This window comes from Falco punctatus (genome assembly GCF_963210335.1).
Source record: "Falco punctatus genome assembly, chromosome: 8".
Taxonomy (NCBI): domain Eukaryota; kingdom Metazoa; phylum Chordata; class Aves; order Falconiformes; family Falconidae; genus Falco; species Falco punctatus.
Genome location: NC_137588.1, coordinates 26,024,357 through 26,037,356, shown reverse-complemented (window position 1 = coordinate 26,037,356; position 13,000 = coordinate 26,024,357). Strand labels below are relative to the sequence as shown.

General features: G+C 40.3%; 1 protein-coding gene across 3 annotated transcripts in view; it reads right to left on the bottom strand.

Moving 5' to 3' along the window:
- USP37 (ubiquitin specific peptidase 37) overlaps positions 1-13,000 on the bottom strand; it is a 38,590-nt gene that overhangs the window by 14,565 nt on the left and 11,025 nt on the right. For all 3 annotated transcript variants that reach the window (XR_013929827.1, XM_080397921.1, XM_080397922.1), the window contains exons 10-17: positions 12,756-12,887; positions 10,631-10,754; positions 10,221-10,426; positions 9,025-9,142; positions 7,709-7,788; positions 5,124-5,288; positions 3,637-3,702; positions 2,296-2,446 (exon numbers count right to left, since the gene is read on the bottom strand). Coding sequence is in view for 2 of the 3 variants with exons in the window: in XM_080397921.1 (XP_080254047.1) it covers positions 2,296-2,446; positions 3,637-3,702; positions 5,124-5,288; positions 7,709-7,788; positions 9,025-9,142; positions 10,221-10,426; positions 10,631-10,754; positions 12,756-12,887 (1,042 nt within the window). In the remaining variant the exon portion in view is untranslated. The remainder of the gene's footprint in view (positions 1-2,295; positions 2,447-3,636; positions 3,703-5,123; positions 5,289-7,708; positions 7,789-9,024; positions 9,143-10,220; positions 10,427-10,630; positions 10,755-12,755; positions 12,888-13,000) is intronic.

The following is a 13,000-nucleotide window of genomic DNA, read 5'->3' as shown; positions in this document are numbered from 1 at the left end:
TCACTTCATCTGCAGAGGCAGAAATCACAGGAATTGCAGTCCTGCCCACTTTAGATGGATAACTGCTATTTGCCCCTACAACCCAGTGTTATATAGCCCCGCTGTGCCGGCAGTGCCTAACAGGGGATATACCGGCCGTGTGGGGTGACTGCTGAATTCCTAATGCCGCTATGAGAAGCACACCAAGGGAAACGGTGCAGCGGCAGTAATGCCACTTCCAAGGACCAGGGCCAGGTCCTCCCAGGACAACACTGAGAAAGACAGATGATCTGAGTGATAACAGATAGCTGGTGAAGCCTGTGGTTGAGGAGTGCCCAATGTGCATGGCCACAAAGAATAAAGTCACTTATGTGGAATCATCACCGCTACTGTCTCTTTCCCACAACAGGCCAGAAAGCCTGTAATTAATTTGCTATTCAAATTAATAGACTTTATTCCCACAACAATATTTATGCGATAGAGACTACCTACACTTCCTCACAAACAAAACTTGAGGAAGAATCATTTAGGACACTTTGGAAAACTTCCATACGTAAGAGGGATTTCAAAGGCAAGCTAGTTTCCTTCTCCTACCCGCAGCCAGCTATAGACGTGCCATGCAGGACAGCAGTTGCCTATCTTGTTCCCGAGACCTTCAGCAAAGAGTTATCTGCTTTCTCCCAAGGCACCACATTCTATCCCTACGAGCATCAGAAAATTTTCCCTAATATTGAATCTAAAAATTACTGTCTGCTATTTAGTCTATTACTTCTTGTTCTATCCACCAAGGGCACAAAAAACAGCTCAAGTGTTCCTATTCATTTTTTTCCCCTTCCTTGAAGACACAAGCCCTGCTTAGGTTTCTACTTAAACTATTAAGACCCAAGTTCATTTGCTTGCTCTTTCCTCCAAAATCTTCCTTTCTAGATCTCCGACCATTCATGTTCCTCTCCTCTGGTTCCTCTCCAGTTAATCTACAACTCTTTTCAGTCCCAAAGCTGAACACATAAGTCCATCTAAAGCTCAATGCTGAAGAAAAAAGGAGGGTTACATCACACAACCTGCAGGCTATGCCTCTGTCTATACACTTCTGTTTTCAACCAGCCTGACCTTGTGACCGTTACCTTTCACACCCCTTCTGAAGGCCCACTACTTTCCCAGCTGTTTCCGTCCCACATTTACAGTTGATTAGTCCTGCTAAGATTAGCGCCTTTAGCCTGTTCCTACTGAACCACCCTCCTATTTTTATGTAGTCTCTCAGATTTGTCAAGATCATTCTAAATTGTAGTTCTGAGATTCATCATAATGGCAGCCCTTCCCAGCTCCAGGTCTTCTGAAAATTTAATACTCATTATTTATTTTATTATTTCTTAAATAGCGAGTGGATCAGGATCCTCACATCAGATTAGAAACTGTAGATATCTTCCTCTTGTTACCTACTGCTATTCAGCCAGCTTTACACTTGTCCTTTAATGCCATAATCAAGACCCCAAGTCCTGCTTGATTAAAATAACCCCATGAACACCGTCAAAACCTTTAAAGAAGTAGAGATGCAGGACACTTGTCCTAAGCACTAGACCTGCACTACTCTTAATAGAAGAAAGTGGACTGAAAGATAATCCTTTAAGCTTCTTGTTTTCCCTTGGGGGTCATCATTCCTTCCCACACAACTCACCTACCTGCTACACTGCCGTGACAGAGGCAAAAAAAATAATCTTGGTAACTTTAACACTAGTCACAATGAATAGCTCAAAGGCAATTAGAAATTAACTGTGCCTTTACATCAATTAACTTTATCTCTACACAATTCTACGTGTCCACCTCCAAGGACTGATAGCTTCAGTTTCTGAAAGTTTTAAAAAGCCACACTTGAAAGGGGACACAGATTGGATACGCAAGAAGTTGTCTCAATTGAATATTTTGCTTAGCCCAACTTGTACTGGATCTAATTTAATCAAGGGATTTACTGCATAATTTTATTACTGACAGCCCATTACATTTCAGCCTGGGAACGTTATTAGTGAAAGTTACCCAAAGGACTGAGAAAACTGCTATGCAGCTGGTATACATAACCTGAAAACTCAAGTGCAGTTGCAACACAATTACCTCTGTTCCCAGTGGGAACCCAAGACAACTGTACAGAGAGGTCAATTAGCAAAGCACTCCCCTCCAGCATTGTAGTGCTAACTAGGAGAAAAACCCCCACCTTTTAATCTTACATCAGTTTTACTCACAATCTGTGCTAAGAAAAGCACAACAGGCCAGACAAGTACATATAGGAACTAATATATAAAAGTTGTGGTTTTTTCCCCTTACCTTTTCTGGCTCTTCTTGCAGTTGTTGCTGATCTCTACTCTGTATGTTACACAACCTTTGACTATGGCCAACAGAGCGTTTCAAGGGCTCGTCATCACTGTCAGAATCTACATAGAGGGCTGCAGAGCTTTTTGACTTGAAAGTGTATTTTCTGTAAATTAAAAAACCATGGCTATAAAACTTTATAGCATTATACAAATCTGTTTCGAAGCAACCATTAACAAAACATTACACCTAACTTCCACACTGCAGGGCAGTGCAATTTGGGGAACAAAATGCAACAACCGACAATGACAATTTATTAACATAGCAGGCAGGGTTTTCAGAAAAAGTGTATTTACTAGGTTAACTGACCTACCTACTTCAAGCATGCAATAGCAACTTACAGTGTTAAAAGTTACTAAGTGTATGGCTCTTGCTTCTAAGGCCAAGGATTCTGCAATTTATTACCTAGCAATCCCAGATACTACGCATTTGAGTCGAGTCCAGAGTAACATGTAGAACTCGACACAAACCATTTGACTTCCAAATTTTACTAAGCTGGACACATGACTTCTTACATCATTACTAGAACATATAAAGTGCAAATCTGCACTGGTTTTCAGTTTTCCTGTTTGCTCTCTCATTAAGATAAATTCTTGCTTCTTTAGAACAGAAGACAAGGGAGTCTGGGGAAGTTGCAGTTTCTGCTTGATTACGAAAACTGGTGTTTTAAGTATTCCACAACGCAAAACTATCCAGTGCAATATCGGTTTTCACTATATCAAAAACTAGCCTTTCAAAACAGCCTATAAAAACAATGCCCTCTCATCTTCGCAGATAAACTTAAGGCACTAACCACCAGTTCCCACAACACACATGGGGGCTCCATAGAGCCCGAACAGAGCTAGACTGCAGAATTAGAAACGATTTTGCTTCTTATATATGTGACTTGCAACTACAAATGCAAGCTAGTTTAAGATATCTGGCACCGACAAATCATCTGTACTAACTAAATCCAGTTCTCATTCTGATGCTCAGCCTTCTGTCTGAAAAAAAAAAAATAATAAAAAAAATCTTTGCTTGCTTACAAGTTCCCAAAGGCTGTCAAAATAAATGCTAAGGTCATCATGTCAACTAGGCAAATTGTACCACTGATACTAATTTCAGCTAGCACGCAACACAACAAAACTCAGATATGAAAATAGTTGAAATAATTTACTACAATATAAAAAATAGGAAGAAAAGAAAACAAATAGCAAAAGTGGAACGATGAAAGAAAAAGAATTTTAAAATTTTAAAATGCATTAAAAATTATCCCATGAAACTCCAGGCCATGGGCATTTCAGAGCTATAACTCACCTACAAGGCGTAGAAGTGCTTATAGCACAGGAATTCACCATTTGGGAGGCTTTCAATGGACGGGAACTATTAAAAAAGCAAAGTATTTATTGCAGCAGTTACAGTCCTTAAAAAAATGTTTACTTGTCTGCTATGCATGCAAATCCACCACCAAAGAAACAAGTAAAGTATCAGCATGTACCTGCTAATTGCTTAGATTTAGAGTAATAAATCCATCACATTATAAATATACAACAGTTGTTCAAAACCATATATAATACTTTAAACTTGATTCACTTAGTGATGCACCCTTAGGGACAAGCTCACAAATTAAAGGCTTTGGGCTCCCATCTCAAGACAGCCCATTCCTTTATTTTTTTATTCCCACCAGCACTTAAGTTCCTGCTCCCAAACCGCAGTCTCCTGCTACTGTCTGGATCAGCTGGTTTTCTGGAATGTCCCATGTCTGATTCTCCTCCCTTACCTACATTCTTCAAAACAACTTCCTGCTCCATTTAATCCTTTCATGGGCTCCTCCATCACTATGTATCTATCCACCAGATGGCTGCTAATGCAGAAATCTTTTTCTAATCTTCCTCTCAAACCAGGGCTGCTTCTCTCCAGCCCAGTTACCCTTCCAATCTCTGGTCAATCAGAATGGTTTCAATGACTAAAGAAGCCATTGAAAAGCTATTTCAAACATATTTTCAAGTATTTGTGCTCTGATTAGCTTAAGCTGTTTGTTGTGTTTAAGATTTCTATTGTTAAAGCAAACTCTTGGAAAACATCCATGTAAATCTCAAATGCCACCAAACATTCAGCACAAAACATATGCCACATGACTGAACACATACACCAGATGTGTCCTAACTCACAACGGCTACCATGGTTAGGTAGGGACCACAAGAGGCCTGAGGGTTTCTTGTTCTCTATTCTGCCAGACTTCCTACGTAACAAGTGGCACATTTAATCTCTGTGTCTCAGGACAAGCAGCTGTACAGAAATAACTGTCACAGGGAAAAGGATACAGTATTTTTGCATGTGTAGTGCTCAGATACTACAGTGGCACAGGAAAGACAGTAAAAAATGAATGATAGCACAGGAGCTACGAGAAGAAATTAGCAAAAAAAGGTAGGATGTTACGTGTCCTAAGCAGAATTAACTGTGCTATGAAAAGTCATCTAGATTATTTTGGATCAAGGCATAAGAGTTTGTTTTGTCCTAAAATTTAACAAGGGCAGAAAGTTGTTTTTGAAGACAGAGAAGAATATTATCTGACCAAATATTACATAGATAATGCCCCACCAACTCTTTCTACTGCTTCTATCATGCTTCCTTTCCACACATGTTATCATGATGGCATCATTACAAAGTAGCAGTGCACATCTGAAGCTGCATAATTTTAATGTTTCCTTGCCCAGGTGTCTTCTGGAAAAGATCTGACAACTGCCTACCTTGTGGCATATGTGCTTAACATGGCATGAATCAACCACAAGTTGTTTACTTACACTGCAGAATGGATGCTCCATCCCAGCATCAGCGGCGGCCTAGTGTTTTCTGTGCAGTGTGAAAGCAGGGTTAAATATCTTGGAATAACCACCTGCTGCCCGACTTTATGATTGAGAGACAATGCTACATTGAAGCTGTATCGTTTCAGATGAAGAATCAGGACCCTGGGAGAGATGACAGAAGGACAAATGTTAATCTCAAGACAGAAGTCAGAGAAAACCTATTCCGAATCCAAGTAGCCCTGCTTACAAAATGCATTCACCTAACTCTAAAACAGATTATTACTTCAGGGTGGTAGGGAAACACTATCCATCTCTTACCTGGCAAGAGACAGCTAATTACTCTCCTGTCCATCATTCAAATTTGTGCCAGGTGCAGAGTGCAAATTCTGCCGACTCAAGAGCATTCCTGCTTTGATCCACATCATCTTGCTCTTCAGTCAAGCATAAGCAAGCAGCTCTTAGCAAATTCGTTGTTTTTATTATGCAGTGAGACGCAGGAAACAATCCAAATACCATTACAGGCCAGAATGCTAGTATATTAGTCCCAGATATTCATGACACTGATGGAGGTATCACACAGATGTCCGTAACGGAGGAGCAATTGTGCCCAATGCAAGATGTGTATTTGGTTTATCTGTCACGACATTTTTTCTTTGAAAGAGCTTTTGATCACAACAGTATAAAAACCCTGAAAAGGCCTCCTTATACTGAGTCTTCTCCCTTACACTGCATTTTGTGCTGCCTATTTTGATCATGCAGCTGTATCATCACTTATATTGTAATAATATTCAAAAACTTTGACAAGAATTTTGCAGAGACAAATACACTATCCAAGCAAAATGCAAACTAACTATCAAGTTACTGGGTTCAGTATAAGTACACCTGGGACAAGGACATAGACCAGGTAAAGTCATCCAACAGACTTCTAGCTTTACGTCCCATGAGAAAATGGGAAGCACTTCCTCTCTAAATAATGAACTAAACCCAACCACGAGGTCAGAAACTATCAAGCATGCCATTAATCCTCAAAGTGTCTGCCGTCTTCCTCAAAGTGCCATGCTTACTGAGAGAGAAAACAGGGTGAAACAGAGAAATCTACATGGGAAGAATTAACTGATCAGAGTAAAACCCTCCATATAACTTCTGGCACTAATGCCTCCAGCGCAGTCCCGCCCATCACGTCAGCTGAGCACAAGATATTAACTTCCAGAATATATTTACTGTTTCTGTTTTCTTCAGATCACAGGAACCCCATGAAAAGGGGAAAACTCAGCCCTCCTTGTGTACCAACAGGGAAGAAGAAAAAAAGTGTTGCAGAAGGTGCCAAAGAGAAGCTTCTTTAGAGGGAAACTCAAGAACAGCAAGAAGACTACTATCTGCATGTGCATCTTTCTCACATGCTGACCACCTCTATCGGGTTTGTGTGGCAAGGTTTTGGTAGTGGTGGAGCTACAGGGCTGGCTTCTGTGAGAAGCTGCAGAAGCTTCCCCTGTGTCCAGTGGAGCCAATGCCAGCCAGCTCCAAGACTGACCTGTTGCTGGCCAAGGCTGATCCAATCAGCAACAGTGGTAGCACCTCTGTGATAACACAGTTAAGAAGGTGAAAAAAGCACCTGCGCAACAAATTGCAGTAGAAGAGAGGAGAGAGAATACACAAGAACAACAACTCTGCAAACACTAACGTCAGTGAAGAAGGCGGGGAGGAGGTGCTCCAGGTAGTGGAGCAGATTCCCCTGCAGCCTGTGGTGAAGACGACAGCAAGGCAGGTTGTGCCCCTGCAGCCCATGGAGGTTAATCGAGGAGCAGATCCCCACCTGCAGCCTGGGGAGGGCCCCATGCCAGAGCAGATGGATGCCCAAAGAAGGCTGTGACCCCGTGGGAAGCTCAGGGTGGAGCAGGTTTGCTGGCAGGACTTGTGACCCTGTGGAGGACTCATACTGAAGCAGCCTGCTCCTGAGGGACTGCACTGCATGGAAGGGACCCATGCTGAAGCAGTTCATGAAGAGCTGTAGCCTGCAGGAAGGATTCATGTTGGAGAAGTTCATGGAGGATTGTCTCCTGTACGAGGAACCCCTTACTGGAGCAGGGGAAGAGTGGGAGAAGTCCACCCCCTGAGGAGGAAGAAGCGGCAGAGACAAGGTGTGATGAACTGACCACAACCCCTATTCCCCATTCCCCTGCACTGCTGATGGGGAGGAGGTAGAGTTGTGCCCAGGAAGAAGGGAGGACTGGAGGGAAGATGTTTTTAAGATTTGGCTTTTCTTATTATCCTACTCTGATTTGAACTTGAAGTAATTTCCTGCAGTCGAGTCTGTTTTGCCCTTGACAGTAATTGGTGAGTGATCTCCCTGTCCCCATCTTGACCAACAAGCTTTTCGTTGTATTTTCTCTCCCCTGCCCAGTTGAGGAGGGGAGCGACAGAGCGACTCTGGTGGGCACCTGGTGTCCAGCCAGGGTCGAACCTCCACACCACCTTACATGCTGTCCTACCCATCTTCCCAGCTTTACTCTTCAAGTGACTTCTGTTTGCACTTTTGTAATGTATGCTTTCAAGGGAAGAGACGAACACATGTCAGTGTTTACCTGGGAAGCTTGTTGAACTTGTGTGTGACAACAGCAGACTTTCCATTGCACTTCTCACAGGAATACTCGATCTCCTCTGCCTGTTTAAGACAACAGAAAAATGACTAGTGGAGCAAAAGACACATCAAACAGATCTCAACAGAACGCACATCGCTTTTGCTGTCACAGAAGCTCTTCAAAACAGCAGTTACACTTAAAATTAGAATCACCTTCAACATGACCTAACAAGAAGGCATCTAGTAAGAGGACAGGTAGCAGAACTTACAATTTGACAACATATCCACTAATACAGGTGGAATTTTTCCTGTAAGTCTATTGCAGACTAGTGAATTAGCTACAGTTGAGACATATTAGTTTCCAGAGAGAGGGAACTGTCTTACAAGGTTTATAGTTTTCTCTTCCACACACAGGGTTGGTTTGTTGGGTTTTTTTCCTAATAATTGTTGGTGGAGGATAATTTGCCATGAAGTTTTCTCTCCCTTGTTCAAAACCTCAGCTTTGTTCCTGAAAACTCCTGAAAAATCCTCATCTAAACTTGTCAAGGATGTGTTACACCAGAGTAGAGTTTTGAACAGACAGCAAAAGGGGAAGCATCACTGTGATGAAGTTACATGACTCATCCATCAAGCATTTCTACAGCCCATTTTTTAAAATGAGGTCAAGTGACACCACTATAATTTTAAGAATCTTTTAAAATCATAAGACGTCCACCAGCTTTTAGAAGAATAAGCACGTCAATTACTCTACCTTTTGAAAACACCATCTGTAAATGGAGAAAACACACAGGTCTGTCCCAAGATACAACAAAATACTACACTAATTCACAGGTGTAAGGCTCATCTTCAGCTTTCAGAAACCTCACCTTGAAGCTCTACTTACAAGATGAGCACTCACATATAAAAATTACATCTGCATGACCTTTTCCCTCCATGCTAATTTAGGCCAATACATAAGCTGTTGAAGCATCCTAACCCAGAAGAGGAAGTAGCAATTCCTGAGCAACTGTCTCAATTTGACAGCCTCCCTTCTCTCCCGTGTATTTGTTTATGCCTCAACTCTTCCACCACAAAATGGGGAAGTTTACCTATCTCACAGCAGTATTGTAAAGATCATTAATTTCTGCACAGCATTTTACAATAAAAACTTCTGTATACTGTTAAGGTATATACCTAAAAAAAGCGCAAAGTTTATTATTTCACATGCTGGCAACCCCTGTCATGCAATCTACTAATCAGCCATACAATCAAAACTTCTGTAGGGTACATAACCTACACATAACTCTACAGTGAATAAAAAAACCCTCCAAAACTATGTACCCGAAAAAAGAGGTCAAGGGAATCCTGGATCGATCGGGAAGGAAGCAATTTCTTTCTTCGAGGAAGATCAATGGAGAGGTCATTAAACTGTTCTCGTTTAGTGACTGTTTCACCACACCTAAGAAGGAAACATGCTTACGTAAGTCTGATGAAAATAATATTTGAAATTAATGACAACTTACATTTTTTAGGCTAAAGTAACTTCCCAGTAAATGCATGACTCTCGATCCGTCTATTTTTACTCATAAAAAAGAAACTGTTTCATGCTTATGACAAAGCTGAACTTTGGGGTTTCACTTTGATGCTTTAGAAGTTGAAAGAAACATTGTGTAAGGGTGAGGACAAAAACCCACAGACTGCTTTGGATAGGCAAGTGATCAAGTATAAAGGAAATCAAAGTGACTGCCATGTGGCTGAACACACCTTCTTCATTCAGCATTCTCAGAAAAAAAGAAGTCAGCCCAGCCCAGAAGAAAGGAAAGCCTAGAAATACTTTCAAACAGTTTTTAGAAACAAAATAGTAGACTTAATCTTAAAAAAAAAAAAAAATCTCAAATTTCTTGTGCTTTTGGGGTGGGGGGAAACCCTACAAGTCATTTGTCTTCAATAATTATTACCTGCATGGAATGTACATTTAATTATTTTAGGGAACCTATGCAGTACACACAAAGTAATATTCCCAATTATCTGTGTTCAAGAAAACTCTGTGGAATTGCAAGCATCTCATATGGGAATCTATGCACAGGTCATACACAATGAATGCCCACACATACCGGTTTACATCTTTTTTTTGCAATAACCTAGAGAGACAGAAGAAAATGCCATTGCCTGGAAACCCTTAGAAACAACAAATTAAAAACATGGGTTCCAATTTTTTTGAAAGAAAACATTATTTGGCTGAACGCCCCTTTTCTCTCTATTCTCATACAACTGGTACACAAAAAGCAGAGGCTTTCCACTGGATACATAATGAAAAACTAGATGGTATGACACTGTTTAAAGAAGGCCTGTAGCAGCAGGTAGTGTGGTGTAAGGTTTACAGCATTTCTAGACCCCAGAATATTTTCTAAATATCTAGCTTTGGAAAAAACACAGCTCTAAGTTCTAGTTATAACCTGCAGATGAAGTTTTGTAACATGGAAACACTTCCCAGTCTTTTAAGGTAAATATGAGAAAAAGCTCTCAAGCATACTTACATTTTGCAAATGATAGAATGCTGAACCTCAAACTCTAAGTTACTGACAACTGGACATGTATAAACTTTGGTGGCTGAGAGATCATCAGAAGCCCGTCCAGGTGAGTTATCCTCATTAGGGACTGGCTCACTCTTCCAAGTTTTGTTTAACTTTTCCATGTCTTCCTTCAGCTGATCCAGACACTGGCTCAAGAACTCATGTGCATCCTAGAAAGGGGGTAAACTCAAAAGTGATATTGTACAACTTCATTCAGTATCTTTCAAACACACACAGACTGGGGAAATTATGTTTTAGTTCACTGCAATACTGAGGCAGTTCTGCTCTAACAAACAGCAGGTAATCATCATTCAAATGCAGTCCAAATACTGAACAAATTACACATAACTATTTCTAGACAATATGGTACTTACATTCTGCATGTACCCAGAAAATCTCTCTGCAGTAGCCGAAATGGCACTTTTCACCTTCTTGAGCAGCTCTTTCTTAACCTCAGGGCTGCAGACATCCTTTTTAGCAAGCAGATGGGCAAAGCGTCTGTAATGAAACACTGATTGACTTTCCAGGACTTTAGAGAAACAAAATAAAACTCCTGATACCTCATTTTAAGAGTCTCTAAAAGCTTTTCTCCTGTGATAAGTGGTTTAGGGGTTCTATATAAAAATATCTCATATATAATTAACCTTTTCCATTTCAAGTACTTTGAAATCTCATTTAAGGCCATCATTGGAACAGGAACCAAAAAATTCCACAATCTTTGAAGGTAAAAAGAAGAGCCTTATAAAATTCTATAAACTTATTTCTGCTATATCTTTTATGAGAAAAAAAAAATAACAAAAACCACAATGCTTTTTGAAACCATTTGTATTGATAGGAGACATGAAATCACAAGGCACCAAAATAAGCAATACAAAATCATTAAACTCAACTTGTGTGGCCAGACTGGTTTCTATGTTGGGTTTGTTGTTTTTTTTTTTTGTGTGTTGGTTTTTTTTTTTTTTTTCTTACTTTTTAGACTTCCAGTCAGTTTCAAGCCTTACTTCTTTTGGCAGTAAAACATTAGAACAGAGTAGAAAAAAGCTGTAACAAGAAGAGTCATGAGGAGTTCCTTGGTTCAAGCTACATGTAGTGTTACTGGCAACTTAACTGTTGAAAATTACTTTACCTGTGCCTATCCGTTACTGTGATTTAGTGATCTTTTACAACTGCTTGATAATTTCACAGGAAATACATGCCTAATATATTCCAAGCACAACAGTTTTGGTCATAGTATATGCCCAGCAGGCGATGGGAAGATGTCATGTTCCAAGACACACAGACACACAAAAAAAAACCCACAGAAAAGACCTATGCAATTCCCCTCCCACCCCAAAACAACAGCTAACACTTTACTGAGACTCAAGAAGTTTCTGCTATTCTGCTGAGCCACAGTAACAGTGTGTGCCCTCCTAACCCTCTACAACTGCTCAGTGAAGCATGTCAGGAAACACTCCTTTTTCACCACAAAGCAGTTGATAGGCAATGGCTTTTCAACCAGAAAAACATTCACCACCTTAGATCAACTGCCCACACCCAAACCAATAGAAGCCAAAGTAGATGCTACTGAGTATCAACTCTGACTTCTACTAAGGCACAGGATCACACACCGCTCTCCATCAAAGGTACTAGGGCACAAGCTCTACCCACACAGTTTACCATTTAGGTGTATAGGATACAAGCTTCAGAGGTCTTTCTACAAAAATTAGGTAAAGGACGTTTCAAGAGGCACATGGAACAACCTCTGATCCTGAGTAGTGTAGGAAGACTTCAAGAAGACACAGCAAAAATAGAAATGACCCCCAAAAGATATAACACACTATGACATGGAAACTGAAATGGTTCTAATTATCCTGAACCTTGTTTAGTGAGTGAAAAGAAACAAGGGACACAGGAGCACATATAATAAAAATCCCAAATGGCACAGAGTACAGTACATAGAACAAACAGCAGTTAGTCCTTCTGGGAGAGATACAATGGAATCTGAACGGCACAGGAATTCAAAATTTCAAAGAGAAAGAGTTTTACATACTAGAGAAATCTCTGGAGTTTCCTGACATGAGGTTTGACTGAACTGAGTTCAGCTGAATTTAGAAAAAGACTAACTATGCAGAACTTGAACACCCTCCACAGCTACTAGACAAAGGATATTTTCCAAAAAGGCACAGGCCCTTGCATATCAGGTGAAGTTAGTGACCAGCTTAAACCCTAGCTGGTAATGTTTTAAAAAGAAGTAATTCTGCATTATTTCTCTTGCAGTTTCTTGCATTTTTTTCTGAACCATTTCAATCTGCTAGAAGTACTAGAAATACAGCAGAAGATATAAAACACTGCCTGTAACTCGGCATTGCAATTTTTAAGAGCCTACTTCCAATTTCTAAGAGTGCTCTATGATTTATTATCTACACATGCAAATCATCCTCTGCAAAGCTGCTTCAGTACTACAAAACTAGTTTCTCAGTAATGAAAGAGAAAATATCCTTCCCAGAAAGTGAATTTTACCTGATAAGTGCATTGATTGGAATTTTTTTCCATGGGATACCCTGCTTGAGCAAATCATTAGCAAAAGACTGAATTGAAAACAAGGACTGTAGAATGGCATTCATATAGCAGGTGTTTCCCAAGTTTGAAAATCTGAAAAGAAGAAGATTGAACATGGTGTGTATGTCAATGTGTAAACATGCCAGTGTTAAACATAGACACATAACACAGACATTGTCCCCAGCCGTTCCCCGCAGTTTCTTATT